General features: G+C 36.6%; 1 protein-coding gene across 11 annotated transcripts in view; it reads right to left on the reverse strand.

Moving 5' to 3' along the window:
* Positions 1-1,357: 1,357 nt before the first annotated feature.
* LOC125767667 (RNA-binding protein Musashi homolog Rbp6) overlaps positions 1,358-18,388 on the reverse strand; it is a 594,718-nt gene continuing 577,687 nt past the window's right edge. For 9 of the 11 annotated variants that reach the window (XM_049434475.1, XM_049434479.1, XM_049434480.1 and 6 more), the window contains 3 exons: positions 8,874-8,939; positions 7,634-7,875; positions 1,358-7,547 (listed from right to left, as the gene is read on the reverse strand). In XM_049434475.1, the coding sequence (XP_049290432.1) occupies positions 7,479-7,547; positions 7,634-7,875; positions 8,874-8,939 (377 nt within the window). In that variant the 3' untranslated portion in view covers positions 1,358-7,478. The remainder of the gene's footprint in view (positions 7,548-7,633; positions 7,876-8,873; positions 8,940-18,388) is intronic. The other 2 variants (XM_049434482.1, XM_049434486.1) reach the window with 2 other exon arrangements.

An 18,388-nucleotide genomic window follows, 5' to 3' on the forward strand; every position in this document is an offset into this window, starting at 1 on the left:
GAATGGCTGTAAATTCGAAAAAAAATTTCATCTCGTGGACATTTGCCAAAGAAAATCTTTAAATCTTCTAAGGCTATAGCCTTAGCTTTTATTTTGAAATTTAGCAAAAATTATAAATTGATGTATTTTAATGCGAATTTGTTGAGATAATTTTCTTTTTACTCCAATAAAGCTTAAAACAAAAAAAACGAATAAAAAATAATAAAAATAAGAAAATCTATATATTTGAAATTCTCCTAAGGCTATAGCCCAAGCATTTTGTTGGGAAATGTAGCAAAATTGGTATATTTTAATGCGAATTTGTTGAAATAAATTTTAATTTAACTCAAATTTTGCTTTAAATAAAAAAAAATAATCAAAAAATTTTTTGTTCTAAAATCTTTAAATTTGAATGGCTATACAATAGTTTTTTTTGAGAAATGTTACAAAATTTATAAATTGATGTATTTTAATGGGAATTTGTTGAAATGAGTTTCTTTTCATTAAAATAATACTTAAAATAAAAAAAAAATAAAAAAAATATAAATTTGCCATTCTGCTTAGCTTAACTAAACACGTTAAGATGACAAATATCGTACATTTCAAAGGAATTCCTTACCTTTCTCTCATTTCGGATCCTTACAACTTTAATGATCGAAACAACGAATTTGATCTTCGGAACCAGTTATTTAACGCTCGGTAAAATTTGAAACTTGCAACTAGAAGAAAATCACGATGACCACAGACGAAGCAGACCGCGATGAACATCGAAAGCAACCCTTAAATGACGCCAATGCTACTTTCTTTCGTATCCAAACAAAAAAGCAAATAAACAAAAAACAATTAAAAACACGCAACAACACGTTGTGAATTTTTTTTTTGGTTTTTTTTTGTCTTTGATGTGTGTGAAATTGATTATTATTCGCTCTTTTTTGTTTTTCACCTTGTGATGCCATTCGCCCACCCAAAAAGTGTACTCTCTTACGACTTTGTAACTTCGATTTCCTGGTTTCCGCAATTTCCGTGCCTGTGCGCCTTCGCCGCTTGTTTTCTTCTTCTTCTTCTTTTTTCTTACTTTGTTTTGTTTTTGTTTGCTTTGCCTGGTCCCCGCGGTTTTGCTAGTGCCCCGGGGGCTCGCACTCGCGCGCACTTGTTTGTATGTTTGTGTATGTATGTGTGTTTGTGAGTTCAACTGGTCGTCCTTTCCTGGTGCCGAAGCTAGACCACGGTCACACCTTTAACTGCTATACTTCATCCCTAGTCGCATTATCTCACGCTCTAATTTGCACATGACCGTGAACGAGTTTTGTTATGTATGTGTTGGGGTGTGTGTATTTTTCTTCTGATTTCATTTTTTTGTTTGGTTGTTTGTTTTACTTTGTTTTTTCGTTTTGCTTGGTTGGTGGGGACTTGCTTACTTTCATTTTGTTTGTTTTTTTTTTGCTTAATAAAAGTAGAATATGTTTTAAGTGTGCATGCGCTCCCGTAAATGTATCTCCATGTATCGAATTGTTTTTGTGTTTTTTCCTCCTTTTTTTTCTTTTACTTATTTTCCATGAGTACCATGGTACCTTTTTGTTTTACCTCTGTGAGCGGTATCTGGATTCTTTCTGCTTTTACTAGCTAGCAATAATTGTAATAATCATCATAATTCACAATTGTTAATTGTATTTGTTCATTTTGTTATTTGTTTCGTCTTGTATTTGTTTCATTCCGTAAGTTTGTATGTGAGGAAGTGTGTGTATGCGTGTATTATGTTTGTTTGGTTGTTGTTTTACCTTTTGTTAGCTGTTGTTTTATTTCAGATAGATTTCCTCTTGCAAGTTATTGTTAGAAGAAAAATTGTGGGGTTTTTAGCGTTTTATTCGTTTGTTTCTTGCTTTCCTTTTGTTTATTTTTGTTCTCCCATTTCTCCTTCACATATCAGGCATTTTTTTGCAGTATAGAGTGTTTTTTTTAATGCGCGGTACGGTATGGTTTGCCATTTTTTGTTATTATTTTTCATTTTGGGTTTTTGGGTTTGTTTTGCTGGGATGTGGTTTTAAACGTTACATTATTTAGCATTAGAGTTAGAGAAAATGTTTTGTTTCTTACCTTTTTGTTTTTTTGGTTTTGTTTTCTTATGTTGTTTGCTTCCCTATTTTCTTCTTGCTGTATTTCTGTGTGTGTTTGGTTTTCTTACATTCGCTTATCAGATGGGAGAGAGAGAAACAGATACTTTTATGCGCTTGATGCGTTCGGCTTGATCGCACAAACACGGCACAGATTTGTTGGTGCTTACTTATTTATGTCTTAACTTGTCCTTGTTACGCCCCTCATGGTGTGTTTGTGTGTGTGTATATATGTATGTGTAAGTGTGTGTGTATTTTGGTGTCCCCCCACGTATGATACCCTTCCGGTTTGGACTCTAAAAAGGTAGTTTGACCAGGCAAATGATGATTCTGCTGCGTGCAGAATCCGACTCAAACAAGGCTCACGCGCGGGTGAGTACTGTGTCCGCCACGAGACAGACAGACAGACAGACTTGGCAAAAAGTTACCCTAGAGCTTTCCTAGACCGCACAGATTTCCGCATTTCAACACATGCCCGCGGAACAGTTGTCTGCAGGGGCGTGTTTTACTTGCACGGTTTTGTGGCCCATCTATAACTGCACGTGCCTGCTTTTGTTCAGTTATGATAAAAATTAATTTATAATAATTGTAATTTATTATCATAGTATTTTTAAATATTTGTTTTACTTTTTTTCCTTCAATTATTTAATTTAAATTTTAATATAATTTATATTTAACTAAGATTTGTTTCTTTCTCCCTCCGCGTTGCATCTTCGCTTGCTTGTGTGTGTGTTGTTTTTTTTGGGGGAATTCTTTTACCATTTGCTTTCCATTTTTTATAATCCTGCTGTTGTTATTACTTTTACCTTCACGTAATTTTTGTTCTGTTTTGCTTTGTTAATCATCGTTTGGTTTGCTATTTATGTTTCTGCTTCTGCTTCTTCTGTTTTTTTGTTGAATTCTCCTGTTTACTTTATCTATTACCTTGCACGGGATCCTTCCATACTATTAACCTAAACGTTCATCCGCTCGATGAATTTTCTTTTTTTTATTTTTCCCCGCTTCTTCTTTTTCTTGTTTTAATGCTTTTAATTTTCCCGTTTTCCATCCGTCACTTCGTCATAATTATATATTTATAATATTTTACAAGTGTGATTTTTTGTTGTTGTTTATTTTTGGTTTGCTGTTGTTTCTGTTTCTTTCCTTCTTTTTTTACGTTTGAATGTATGACTAAAGATGTATCCCTTCTCTTTTCTCCTGTCCTACATTGTTTTTTCTTAATTTGGTTGAGTTTCATGAGTTGAATCGTTTTGTGGTATCGTAAGATTCGCTTAAAATAACGTGAAATTTGCTTATGGTGAGAAGGTTTTTTGGGGGGAGGAAGGTGAGAATATTTTGCTGCGTTGCCATTATTATCGCACAATGTGAAACGATGTGTGACGTGATGATCGTGTGCATATTTGCGTGTGGTTACCTGTTCCGGTTAAAGGTGTAAAAGTTGTGATTTTTTACTTCCCCGAAACGCTCCCATCCGCTTGAGTGTAATTTCATTGAGTTTCTGTTCACGTTTGTGTGTATGTGTGTACGTGCTATGAGTAGAAGAGTTTCATCTTTCCCAAATGCTGCCCAAATTCGTAGTGAAAATGGGAAGTTTGTGTCGATGCTATATATCCTTGCTATTGGTATATGAATCTTATAGCCTGAACTTGAATGCACAGGGAATCGTCGAACCTCACAAATGTCGACGTTCAATTGTTTTATGTATTTCCATGTTTACCCAGCTTGCAATGAGTATGTCAGTGAGTGACTATGAGGGTTTGTGTGTGTGTGTTGAAAGTTTAGACAGTACGGGGATCAACCACCGAACTGAATGTGGCTGTTTATCCTGCTCCACCTGTCTCGATTTCATATACTTTAATTAATTAGCTTATGGACTTTATAGCCCATCGGACACCTTTCGTCCCATTCAGCACTTTTATATTAGCTCTCCTGCTCTAGCTTCTGCACATGTTCTGCCACCTTCTTCATCGTACTAATATAACAATTATTGCGTTTTCACCATCCACGTTTCCAGGGCTTTTACTTAATATTTTCTCCATATCTATTTCATACAAACATCAATCTTTTTTCGACTTTTTTTCGGGAGGGGAAAAATTCAATTACTATAATTGTGTTCTTGTTTTGTTTTTCTGTGTGTTTGTGTGTTATGTTTCTTGTTATTATTGTAAAGTGTTGTTGTTCGGCTTGCGCTGCCTTTGAACCTTTTCCCCTCTCGTCCTTGTATATATTATTTTTTACCTTGCTTGTTTCACCTTTTACACGTGTTGCAAAAATGGAAACAGGAATAGAAACGAAGAAGAAACAGTAAAAAGTAACGGCGACGATTAAAAGTGGTAAAATTTCATATCTTTATATCGAGCATTGTTTGCTTTCGTTCGGTTGCAATTTTTGTTTTTGTTTTTCGGCTTAGCTGTGGCTAGAACACATCGGCCCAATCCACACACTTTGTAGCAAAAATGGTGCAAGTGGATGCAAACAAACAATCGAAAAAATACAACGAAAAGCAAAACTGTCATCCCGATCTTTATTGACAAGTTCGGGGTGGCTTTTTGCACAAATGTGTACAGTTTTGAAAAACGGGTTGTAACGTTTGGTTATTTCTGTCGTTCGATTATGCACCTCGACTACTTGCTTGCCCACTTGCACTCCTGTAAGTTTGTCTGTGTGTATTTCTCTTGCTGCCTGATTTATCATCCTGTTTTCCTGTGTGTTTCTGTATATAGTGGTGTAGTAAGGGCTTTCCTTTTGTTTTATCATTCGCCCTTGTATTTTGTTTGTTTTTTCGCCTCATTTTGTCTTCAATAAATATATATATTCATATATTTATATTTTTATACCTAAGACCACTAGCTTCCTTTTGTTTTACATTATAAAAAAAGTTACGTTAATCTTAATATGCTTGTAGCAAACGTAATAATTGTTCAATAATTGATAGTGTGTATTCGTGTGTTCGTTATGTCAATGTAATATTTGGTTTTTTTTAATAAGGACCAGGTTGCAACAGGGAGTAGAGGGGAAGGTAGGTTTATTCGTTTATGTTGTTTTTTCCTTCTTTTTGTGTGTCGTTCCGTGTCAAGTTGAAATACGCATCACTGCACAGCCTGTCACTGCTCACACATACACATACCCGCAATCTGCTTGGGATAAAAAATGGCTTATCCTTACAGTAGCTGCTAAATAGTCTGCGTGTAGGTACGCCTGTACAACGGTGATGCACTGATGGTAAATTTTTGTTCACTTGCATTACCCTTGCTGCCTAGTGCAGTGGGCCAATGCATCCCAAATGGAGCGCACAGGGAGAGTGCAACCAGTGCATTCCCATTTCCACTACTAAGTGCGGTCCGCTTGTGGTCTGTTTGTTGGTGGAAACAAAAAAAAAAGGAAAAGGGAAGGCGTAGTGTACGTCGTTTGAAAGGGAGGGTGGTGTGTTGTATTTTGTGTTGCATTTAGAAATGGTAAATTTTTGGTTCTTTTGATGATTTTTTGTTCACTTTTGTTTGCATTGTTTTTGTTCCTTTTTTTTGCATGATGTAGTATTCTTTGTTCTTTGTTTTTTCTTCTTGTTTCATTTAGCTAAGTATTTGTTTTTTAAATTGGCTTAAATTCAAAAAGACATTAAGTAAATAGTAATTATTCGTAATAACAAATTTGGGGTTTTGAAAACAAATCGTGTTGATGTTTGTTTCGTTTAGCTCATAGTTTAAACAATGAAGTTTAGTTTTCTGTTCACCTTAACGTATATATATATATAATGTGTGTGTTTTTTTTTGTTCTCCTTTTTTCTTATTTCTTCAATTTAGTATATCGAGTTGTATATATCGTTTATTTCTGCACGCCTTTCTGCGCGTAACTTGGGCTACAACTTGGGTTTGTTGTTTTGTTGTTTGTTTTAATAATTTTATTTTCAACTCGATTATCCATTATCATTCTTCTCATACCATTTGCTGTTTGCTTGCTTTTTTTTTTGATGAAAATTGCCATTTTTGTAACATGCCGCTTCACTCGATGTTAAGTGAGTTTGTGTGTGTGTTTTCTTAAATTAATTTCTGGATTGCCCATTACTCTCCCGACCCCAGACCACACAAAACAGCATGACAGGCTTCACCTTAAGCATGGGAGGGTGGTATTTTGGTCTTCTAAAAGGGAGAAAAAGAAGCAAACACCGTGCATGGGCACAACAAACGGGTTACACAATGCACAGTCGAACGTGTCAACAGCAACCAGTAGCAGCAGCAGCAGCATTAGCAGCAGTAGCAGCTTTATTTGTATGTATTGTATGCTTTAAAAGCAAAACAGATATATGAGAAACTGCAACGATGTTTGCACACTCAAAGCCAATGTCGTTTTTCTCCACTCTGTGCTTTGTTGTGGCACAAGAACGGGGAAAGGTGGGCTCATTTATGCTTGCTGCTTTCGTTGTGCACGCTATACTAGCAACAAGTGTGGAATTATGTTGTAATTGACAACCACCACCAACACTACACAGCGCAAAATGGGGGTTTTTTTAGCGACCATTCACAGTAATCGTAGCGTCAACGGTTGGTCACACAACATTTGGAAAATATTCTGCCAATAAATCTATGAAATAATATTTGTTCGCTCACAAGGAAAGTATTGCTTAGCTTAATAACACTAAAAACAAAAGAATGGCCTTATTATTATACCGCGGATTGATATTGAACAAAATCAGTGTTTTCCATAAGGCATTGTATGAATTTTTAAAACATTCTCTTACGCAACCATTAAATCAAACGTAATGTTTGTAGCCTTCATTAAGCTACCTAGCGTTTATACCAAAACGTTGTTTTTTCTGCTATCCTCTTAACGATCTGGGCACACTTGAAAATATAACTAAATTTCTTACAACAACTGATGTCACCGTTTTAAAAATAATTGTTAACAAACAATTCATTTCGATTCCGCATTAAAAAACCGCATCCCGCATATTTAAAGCAATTCGATCATATAAAGAATCATACCGTACTTTTCTTCCTCTGCACTTCTGAGTCTGCCTGCTGCCACCGAATCCAACCAAATTTATGTTTTAATGCTTCTCCTATCCAACCACTTCCTTGGCACACACGATTACAGCCATTTTAGCGTCGTTACGATCACCGGCAGCTGAGATGTTGATGATGGCATTGATGGTGAGGGTGAGAATGATGGCCAGCTGCTGCTGCTGCTGTTGGTGCTTTAACTGACACTCTGTAAAAGGATGTTGCTATTTTGCTGCGTTTTGTAGTTTTGGTTCGCTTCCCTTCTCTTCTTGCCCTTCCCATGCACGTCGCTTTAATGGTTTATCAGCAAAATTCACGGTTTACAAGCTTACTGTTATCAAACTCCAGTCCAAAGTACTAGCGATGGTGATCAAATATTGCTTAGTTTGTTTCAATGGTAGCCATTGGTGAATGCCGCTGGAATTAGTTGGCCCTGGAACGATTCGTACAACGAAGTTCCCTGATATTAGTGAGGTTGCTTTTGTGTTAGTGTGTGTGTTGTTTTTAACCTAAAATCAATTAATCGAATTTCATCCCTAAACTTACCGGGCTGTAATTTAGCGGGGCACGGCTGACGGCGATCGCTGGGAATCCGGATGGTTGCGGGCTGGTGGCTTGAACGTATCCGACGCTGTCTGCCGCGCTCGAGCTGTACATGTCGATCGTCGGTCCGGGCGAGTTGGCGTTCGGGAAGCCGGCTGCGGTCCGGGTGGTGGTGGTATGGGGCGATGCTGGCGGGCCAAAACCTTGCGCGGCAGCTGCTGCAGCGGCCTGATAGTTGTTCATCACTGGATATGGTAAACAAAAACGAGAAAATAAAATTAATGTAATTAGACTCATTAAAAGTTTAAGAATATTTGCGAATATAACACAAAAATTACTAACATATTCTTATTGAAATATGAAAAGACTTACTAAAATATCTTTCAAGTAGTTTTTTTTTTTCAAAAATATAATATGAATAAATATAATAGAAACTTACAAAATTATGTAATATAATATTGCTTGCACTTATTCAATCCTAAGTTTTTCTTTGTTTTTAATCTTCTTCAATCTTTCTGATTTAATTTTAACTAGTTAAATAACTAGTTAAATATAAACTAGTAATTTGTTACAGAGCAGCTAAAAACGCTCGTATTTTTCCATTTTTTTCCTTTTAAGATTTGCTTTACCTTTTTGATGCATACAAAATTGGTTAGTTTGTTACCTACTTTATTTTCTCGTTAAACCTAGCCTAAAGATTAAAATAAATGATCATGAATTGGGCATTTTCCGAACTTCTAAGAATATATTTTCTTTTGGAACTGATTTCAAAGTTATTCCTTGAGCTTAAAACATTTTTAATTCTGTTCACAGGATTAATGTATTTAGTTTTTATTTAAATAATTCAATTTAAACCAAATACAATATTTTTCTTTAAAATGTGTAACACAATGGTAATGAAAGTTCTGTTTAAATGGGTTCTCACAAAATTGATGGAACAAAAAAAGTATCTCCATTAAGAAAACAAAATCAACGATAAAGTTGATTAATTCCACGAGTAAGTATATAAAACAGTTGAGGAAACAAAATCACTTTATCAAACTGCAGCTTTTTATTTGATTGTTTTAAAATTAAAAAAAATCAAACAAAACCATTAATCACCTAAATAGAGCATTATTCGCTTAAAAGCTTCAAAAATAATGAAAAGCTTAAGATAAAAAAACAAACAAACAAAATACACACAGAGAAAATCGAAATTCTTCTCAAATGAGTAAGCAACGAGCACACAGCATTGCACACCTACCCGAAAGAGCCTGCGTCAGTAACGGTGTGTTGTTGTTTGGTGTCAATTGCCCATTGGTGATGTCAACTGTAGACGAAAAGGGGTGGGAAAGAAAAGAAGGCAGAGAAAACGAAACGACACGTTCCCATTAGTAATCGAGCAGAAACACAGCCTTAGCATTGTGAGGCAAGAGAAAATAAAAGCAAGTAAGATACAATTTTTCCAAAGCTAAACAATGATATTCAAGTAAGAAAACAAAAAGAAAAGAAAACGATCCAAAACTTCTAAAAGAGAGTTTAAGTGTGTTGATTGGAATGATTAAAAGAAAAAGAAGAACATTTTAACAAATGCGCGCGCACACACACACATGTTGTAAAATCACAGTTTCCCAAACGTTTGAAAGGATATGTGTGTTTCCCTTTGGGGTTGGGGATGAAAACCTTTTTTTCCCCCGCCAACCCAAAAGCAAATGCGTTTAACGTATGTCCTGTGTTGTTTTCGTTGTAACGTTTTGTAGCTGTATTCTTCTTCCTTAGATAAGCTTTCTTCGTTTTAATTTTAATTGATGCGTTGTTTTATTTTATTTGAGTTTTAGTTTAAGACTACGAACTTTCCTCTCTTGCTTCGCTGCATACGATGATATTTGACTGTTTCATTTGTTTTTAACCGAAGAGCTAAATAATGCTAACTTAAAACCGAATCGGAATCGATCGATGGAGAGATTAGACGAGTTAAAGAGAGACAGATAAAGAGCGACAGAGACAGTGAGAGGAAACTATAAGGAAAACCAAAACAGACTCTGCCAAAGGTGTAATCTATCATCGTAAGCCTACGGTACTTTGAACATGTTTATTACGACAGCTCAATAAACATACTTATTTACATCGGCTTCGCTAGAATGCCAATTTATAGCAACTCGTATAATGTATCGTTATTCCAGTTGTGTTTTAATGGTGCATCACAGTCGGTGTGATAGATTTAATGGGAAGCATTAGCACAGAGCGCCAACAGTTGTGTAATTATTATGATCATTTACTTCTCAAACAATTAGTTTCGTATTTCGCCTTCACCGGGGATGCAATCGTTTTCCAATAGGTTACATCCAACCCGTATTAGAAGAAAACGATCGGAATTAGCTCGGGTAGCTATAAAAAGCAAAACTTGCACAGCGGTGAAAAAGCTTCTGCTGTTGTGCTGTCGTTACGTTCGGCATGTTTTCATCTCGATTCATAGCGATGTTGCCGGGAGAAAAATAAGATGATCCCGTTTGGCGTGTTTGTGTGTGAGCGCCATCAAGCGCAAGAGCGTTCTATTTATGCTGTTAAAAACATTGTTACGGCAAGGGGAAGGAGAAGGTGGGAATTGAACACACAATCATTGAACAACATAGATTGTAAGAGAGCGGGAGGAAAAAAAGTCATACTTTGGACATTGGCAAATAAAAACAGACTCCTGGCGCCGATAAACTTTTTACGCCACGGGATTTTCTTTCGTTTCGTTAGCTCACTTACTCGCACGCATTCCAGCACTGTGCTCCACTTGAACTTGCGCTTGTTTGTGGATGTGTAAGTATGTGCCCCACCTAAGATAAGGCAGTTCGTAGTTATTTTCTTCTTGCGAGAAAGTATGTGTCGCCATTGCATACGGCAACAGGAGCACAGAGAAAACCAAAGTCGCCGTACAATTGAATGCCGCGCCTGTTCGGTAGTATTTTGTCTTATTTGTTTGTTGTCGGGGATTGCTCAGCCTTCCATCCCCATTTTACGTAGCTGGGTGTTATTTTCTTCCAAATCACAACCCACCGCGAAAAGAAGAATCACAGCGGTTCGTGGTGTTTGTTTGCTGTTGCTGGTTCGACCAGCCTGTGCAGAAGGCGCAGCACTCTCCAGGCCAATGCACGACAAAAGGGAAATTATTTTAATATACTTAATGTAATGCGTTTACTGCTCATTGGCTACGGTTGAGTTTTTTGGGTGCTTTGAATATCGAACAGAGAGACCGTTCAAGGAACGACAGGAACCCTGGGAGAAAATTAGTTTTAACGAATGATTTTCACTGATTTGTTTTTACTCTCTTTCTTACCCCAAAAGGAAAAAAAACGAACATAGTGGGAAATGGGGAAAAACACGATGACGTTATGTTGTTTGCTTGTATTTTTTTTTTTGTTATCTTTGTTGCCATAAATTAGTAGCGAAAAAGTTTCCAACATGTTGTGGATGTGGATTTTACAAATGAAAAACAAATTGGAAAGAAACATGGTCGAGAAAGTTTAACGCAGCGCAAAACATAATTGCCATACAGTAGTTGTTGGGGGGAAAATGGTTTGGGGTTTTTAATATTTTTTGCACACTTTGTGTTGTTTTGTATTAGGTGCGCAAGTAAGTGATGGCCGTTTTGGAATGGATTGGGCTAGCAGAAATTTTAGTTCAATTTTGAAGAATCCAATGCAACATAAGTCAAGTTGAGACAATTGCTATAGTAAATGTGTATTGGTGGGAACAAATATTAGTAATCTACTATGAGTAATTGAAATCGGATTTAATCTTCACTGAAATTATCTATCGAAATTGAACCAAGCCTTATGCGATAAAAGAGCACAATATCAGCGCTTCTGTTGCCAAATCGGTGAAAACCTACATGGAATCGGTGGGAAGGTAGATTTTGTCTAACCCGTTACTGGCTGACCAGCAGTCATATAAAAGTCATATAAAGTCATATAAAAACATTGACAAATGGCTTGATTACTGGATTACTTCAAATAACGAGGTCGACGAATCTGATGGAAAAAAACATCAAAAAGCATGGTGATTTTGAGCGAAGAAGTTCATTCAGCGAGAGTGATAAACCTAATCCAATAATAGGTTATTTTAAATAAAGTCATCTGAAATCTAATTATTCTTCCAAAACTTACTTGGACACCTAATTTAAAGGGCATCTTCTTTGCTTGTTTTAATTGGTGTTAGTTAGGGACACAATTGGGTGAGTATAATTTCTACTATGAAGTAAAATTATTTAAAAAAAAACAGTCCGTTCCGAGTTTATATCAACACCATCAAAATTGACGGCCAGTTTGGTTAAAATTTCACTCGTAACGTCAACGAGGTGCCAAACCATTTCACCGCGACGTGTTCAACTGCCACCGGTCACGAAATTTTTGTTTTTACGCCGCCTTCGTTGCTTCGGTGCTGACATTTCGATTATAAAATTTGCCAAGAAAAAAATATATATAAAACTATGGTACGAAGGGACAGATAATTTGCGTGAATATTTGACTTTCGTTGACGTTCGGCGTAAGGTGTTCGGCCACGTAAAGTAAATTGGTTTGTTTAAAAAACAAAAATGATAATAACAAGATTCCATAGGTTGATCATGTACCTTTCCCCCCCGGAAGAGGGTGAATATTAATAGTTTGCCGAAAGTTTTCACCTACCAAGCGCATTGTTTTTTTCTCTTCTTATGTTAGTGAAGAAAAATCGATTTCGCACCCATTAAACACAACTGGAAGGAAACGAATGTGCCCATCATTGATTCCTGTTGCACCAGGAGATATTATGGTTGTTACCATATTTTTTTTGTTGAATTGGTGAAACAAACTTCTGAATCTATGTAGTAAGTTTACTAGCTACTTGGCTGTATCATATGTAGGTAAGTATCATTTTTGCTTTACATAAAACCGTAGTACACAAAACAGGGGGATCATAAAATGGAGTATATTATTTTGTAAGTTAATAAAACCAACTAAATATACGCTTGTTGTTAATCTGAAAAAAACATTATTAAAAAAAAACGTAACAAAACTCCCTACGCTAATGGCGTTATGTGCTTTATATGTATACTGTCGATAAAAAGAAAGGTAAAATAGGTATGTTTACTGCTAAACGGCAGCTACATTCACTATGGACAAAACGTTTTCCGTACTCAAATGGTACCTTTTTATGTTAAAGTATCTACAGATGATATAGGAAGAGCTTAACCAAATTGCTTCTGCTTCCGATCGTATATTTTAAAAGGAGGGGAAATGAAGGTAAAACGACTCATCGCTCATTGGTTTGAGAAATGAATCGCTTTCCTTGCTTCTGTCTTCTCAGAACGAAATGAACCAATATTATTACTAGGGTAAATACGATTAGACACATTTGCTCTCTTTTGCAAAACACAAACTACGGCTTCCGTTTCAAATATTTGGAAAACTTTCAACTGATTAATATTATAAGGTTTTACAATGTGGTGTGAATGTGTAAGGGGTAAAATGTTTGGAACGCGATAAATTTTAAAAGGATTTTTAAACAAAAAATAACAAATAAATGGTAACACCACTCTCTAATGCCTGTGTTAAGTAGTGTTCACAAAACGCATAATTAACAAACGGCTATTCTAGGAATATTTCAGTAAAAACGGATTTGAATCACTACAAAAGGGAGCTATTCTAGAAGAGTGTTCGAAAGGTTGTGTCTGTGTATATTTGCTAGCAAATGTTTTGATTGTTTTTTGCAGTGGAATGAATACATGTTTCATCTAGATTGTTCTATAGAACACACTCTCAGAAATCACTGCTACGAAGTGTAGTTGTTTTTTTGTTTCACAAAATTGAAGATATGTTTGTTATGAATGTATGTTTAGGTAAAGGAATAAATTCACTCGTAAAGAAGAAAATCCAAACACACACGCACGCACACATATATAAATATTGTAAATGAAATGATGGAAAGTTTTTCCAATTATGTCTACGAGTGACTAATTTTTCTTCTGATTTGTACTATAATTAAAAAAATGTTCTTAAATTCCCAAACCATTTACACACACGCACACTTCAAACATACGCAAACGCACGAAATGAGTTTTGTTTAAAAAAAACAATAGCACGCAGAAAACTTCATCGACAGCAATGGAATGATATAGATTGTTTGCGATTTTTTTTCATCACTATACTAATAAGAAAAAACACCATTTTAAGGCACTTTACTCTCCAGCAGATTTTTTTGTTTGTTTGCTCAATTATTGTTGCTATAAACTAATTCTATACCCAACACACACACACACACTAGACGCATCGCTTCGCTATCCATAAATACTGAAGCGAGGAGCCGTGGGCTATAATTTTTCTTTATCTATTTTATCACCTAACTATGGTTAGTAACAAAAACGAAAAACCCAGTCTTGGTGAAAGCACACTTTACACTTACGAGTCTAATATATTCTCCGATCGATGGTACTAGTGAGAGTCAGATCGGCTAACGAACGATTTTGGCTTCGGTTTCCCGATTCGGTTGTGTTATCGTCTTCTTTCCTTTACTGTTTTGTACCTGTTTCTGTTATTCTGTTTTCTGCTTTACGATTATGCATCGTTTATCTTATGTTTGTTTTTCTTTTGTTTGTATTTTTATTCACATTAATATGTATCAATTTCTTAAAATTTGAAATGTATTAAATGTTTAACTCAGCTCTTTTAAGCCACCAACTAACAATGGAACTCTTCTACTATATTTAACTCAAACCACTAAAAAACAGGAAATGAAAAACAACGAACATTTTTATGAACATTTCCTTCTCATCAAACTAACAACGCAAACACGTTGCCCGAGAGGTTTCAACTGGATTGACAAGCAAAATAAAATCAATTTCTTTTTTTTTTTACTTTTAACTTATCAATACATGCCGACACTGTACGCTTTTGTGTATGATGAACATTTGGCTAGTTTGGCCCTAGTATGCCAATGAAAGTGTGAGCTGTCAAGTTTGCTTTTTTTTCTTTCGTGACGCTCGTTTGTTCGGTTTTTTTTGTTATAATTCTACAACCATGTACGGTTTTCTTTCTTCAAAACATGGTTTTTTAAGCATTTCGAAAGTCGGAAAATAATCACGCCGGACGAGGTAGCTAACTATCCGAATGCGTTGTTCGACGTTTGGTTTGTTTGGCTGTCAACTAGCTCGCCATTGCATCGAGTTTTTTTGCGTATCAGTGGACGTTATTCGGCTGCAGTGAGTTCATCTATTTCGACGCAATCGTTGTTCAATTGACGTTTTTCCAATTCCATATCGATACACCCAAACAATGGTTTCTTTCTAGCGTTGTAGAGACCCCTTTTTTAAAGGAGCGGAAATGAACGTTATGAAAATTCATAAACAAGCTTGTCTCGCACATGTTGTTTTGTTCGTCAAAAGACACGATGTCGCAATTCTCAATGATGTATACCCAGCAAAAATGGTATGGAATAAACGAAACATGAAATAAAAAGAGATTTGGCTACATGAATAACAAGTGGACGTTTGAAAGAATTTTTTCGATGCGAAGAGTAAAGTAAATAACAGTCATAGAATATTGATTGAATAGGAGTGCGTTTTTTTCCATCAGAACTTTAAATGACTAAATTGAGCAGCATTTTTCTGTATTGAGTATTGTGCGTTATGTCATGAACATTGTTAAGTTTACTTAATTATAAGCATATTAATTATAGCATATAAGTAATGATAATAAAAGATCATTAAAAATAATGCTTCATTACAAAACTCGATCTGTTTCATTCAGGAGCAAATTTAAAACTTTCAACAACAACAAAAATCCAACACGATAAGGCTCACTTTCCAAGCTCACGCTGCTATAATCGAAAGAAAATCTGCGTAATGTATTCATCAAAAATCTTATAAATCGCACAACTTTATTCATCAAGCTAGTTTTCACCGTGTATCGTTTACAGCCACCCTTGACAGGAATCACCCACCCTGGCCTTCCCCAGGTATCATGTAATATGCTCGACGAGTGCACAATTTTGCTCATTATATTAATGATCTCCTGCTGCGCTACCGGGGCATGTGCTAGCAAGTTGGGCATGAGTTTGGATAATAAAATAAGAAAACTAAACACCCATCCAGCGGTAGCCAACGTTACTACGTGGCAGTCATGCATCGAAAGCTGCTCTCTCTGTAACGGAATGGAGGCGCCTGGTGGTTTACGTTGGTAGCAGTAAAAAAAGGTGAGTCAACGAGTGAACGAAAAAAAAACCCACACTCTCACATACAAGATCGTTTCGTACCATTTTTCCCAACAATTTGCCACCGTGTTGCCTGGCGGTTGGTACAATGAATAGCACAGCAGGATGGTAATGTTTGATGGGCGCGAATCGAGTAATCCGATTCCAACAACGAAACCAACCCGCGCCTATTACCCAAAAAAGTTCACCACGCTCCTTGCTGTTGGCGATGGATGTGGCAAAAGTTTCCGCGGGGCCACAAATATTGAACACAAGATGAGCACATCGCGTAACGAAATGGGAGAACTTCTGTTGTGCTTGTGTGTGTGTGTTTGCGGGAAAATTTATCTCCTGGAATTTCTGTAACACACTCCATCTTGGGCGCACCACCACCGGTAAGGTGCAAAGGAAAATGGAAAAAGAAAAAAAACTTCATTCCAGGTGTTCCAGGAGCTGAACGCGAGTTGAAGTCTTTCGTTGCTGGAAGATGTTAGGCGAAGGCATTAGGTAGCCAAAGTTCGGCGAAAGCAAATGACGAATATCTTCCCCATTGGGCCAAAAAGGGAAATGTTGAAAAACGCACTCCGCACTGCTTTACGCCTTTTCGCCCTATTTTGCCTACACTCCCGAGTAAAAGTGTTTCGGTACCAGACGTGGCATCAATATTTCATCGAAATTCAACGTAATTACGCAAGGCTGGTGCAGCCGCCGCCTGGTCCGATACCGTTTACCAGTTCGCTATTACAAGATTTTGGTGGAATAGGAAACCGCGCCTGATGAGATGAGCGAAAAGAGCTGTAAGAAAAGTTGGCAAACGATGGGAACCGGAACTGCTGTCGGTGGCATACCGTCGCTTCTTGTAACATTCAATATTTCTCATCCGACAATACCGGTACTGGTTCGGTTGTTTGCCGGTACCACGATCCTGATCCTTTCGTCCATCGACCGTCAGCATCAGCAGAAGGTAAACATTGATCGAAAGTAATACCAGCAGCTACCCTAGGCAGCGAGTGAAGAAAAGGTCTGCCAAAAATGGAGTTGCATGATGTGAAGATGCCGTCCGTGCAACATTAAGAAGCGGGCGTGAAAGCAACATTTTCATTCGCTCCGTAAAGGAAAGCACGTCACACAGCTTCATTGTCCAAAAAATGCAAATCTTGTATCGTATTCACATTATGTAACATTCTTCGTGAGTTCGCATAAGCAGCACCACTTCTGAGCCTGATGCTGTAATGAAGCGCAGTGGCAAACGATTTATATTGGGAACGGTACGGGTATTAGGTAACCAGGCCACACAAACATAAGAACCCCCGTCGGTTGGTTTTTAGCAAGTGTTTGCGGGCGTAAAACATTTCGCTGCTCGAAACATGGGGCGCGAATAAAATTAACTATCTTGCGATAAAATCGCAGCTGTCAATATCTCAACAGTAGGTTGTGTAATAGAACGTGTTGGTGTGATAAAACTTCCTTGTAAAAAGTTAAATAAATGGAACAATCGTTAAGAAAGCATACTTAGCGCGTAAGCTGGTAAGACACAACTGCATTAATATTTTATTCCCTGTAAAACAATTCAGATAGAAAAAAAACGTAGACAAATTCTTTTAGCGAAAACAAATCAATTTAAATAATAAAAGAGGGCCAAAAAAGAACACATAAAGCTAGCTAGCAGGTAATCATAATCGAAGGTGTACAGTCCCTTGTCATGTTAGATTGAACATTTGCGAAGCAAAAGATGTGAAAAGAGGTGAATATGGGACCGTAGTCTTCATTGCAAATCATGACACACGAAACAAAAAAAAATAAATAAATAAAGTGTCAACAATAATCTTGGACAGCATAAATTTGGGTGTGACAGTTTTGACTCTCTCGTGGATATTGTTTTTGTTTTTATTGTTGCATTCCCGGAGCGGAGTTACAAAGCGCCCTTCGTTCTAGTGCAAAATCCACAGGGACTTACGTCTGCTTACGGCTATTAGTGATGACAAGGGATATTTTGTTTTGAATGTTTAGGGTTGCGTCTTATGGGGTTTTGGTTTTTTTTTTTGGCAAAACCCTTCGCTTCTTTTTTGCCAAGGCAAACATATTTCATATTTAGGCTTTTTGTTTTGTTTTTGTGGATAAAAAAAGATATTACTTTCACATTGAAATTTGTTTTAAATATGTCACATCGAGTGAGACACATTTCTGGGTCAAATTTTTATAGGAGAAGATGGCATGATGTAGTGATTAAAGTGGGTTTTTGTTTATTATGTTTTTGTGTGTGTGTGGGGAAAAAGAAAAGCGATTTCGAGAACAGAAAGGTGACACACTAAGGTGTCCGTTGTTTTTGGTTTTTTGTTTGGTAAATAAATGGACACATTTGTGTGTAATAGCTTATACGACTTATATTTTCTCATCCTTGGCCCTCTAAATGACCGTGTTGGATGTTCATGTGTTACTCGAATTCTTACACCACGATGTATGTGTGTGTGAGTATGTTTTTAGCTTTAGAATGCGCTTAGCTGAACGAACCCCTTAATGATCAAGGGTGATAAAGAGTTGGATAGTAATTAGGACGATTGAGGATGA

The sequence above is a fragment of the Anopheles funestus genome, chromosome 3RL (genome assembly GCF_943734845.2).
Source record: "Anopheles funestus chromosome 3RL, idAnoFuneDA-416_04, whole genome shotgun sequence".
NCBI classification, from domain to species: domain Eukaryota; kingdom Metazoa; phylum Arthropoda; class Insecta; order Diptera; family Culicidae; genus Anopheles; species Anopheles funestus.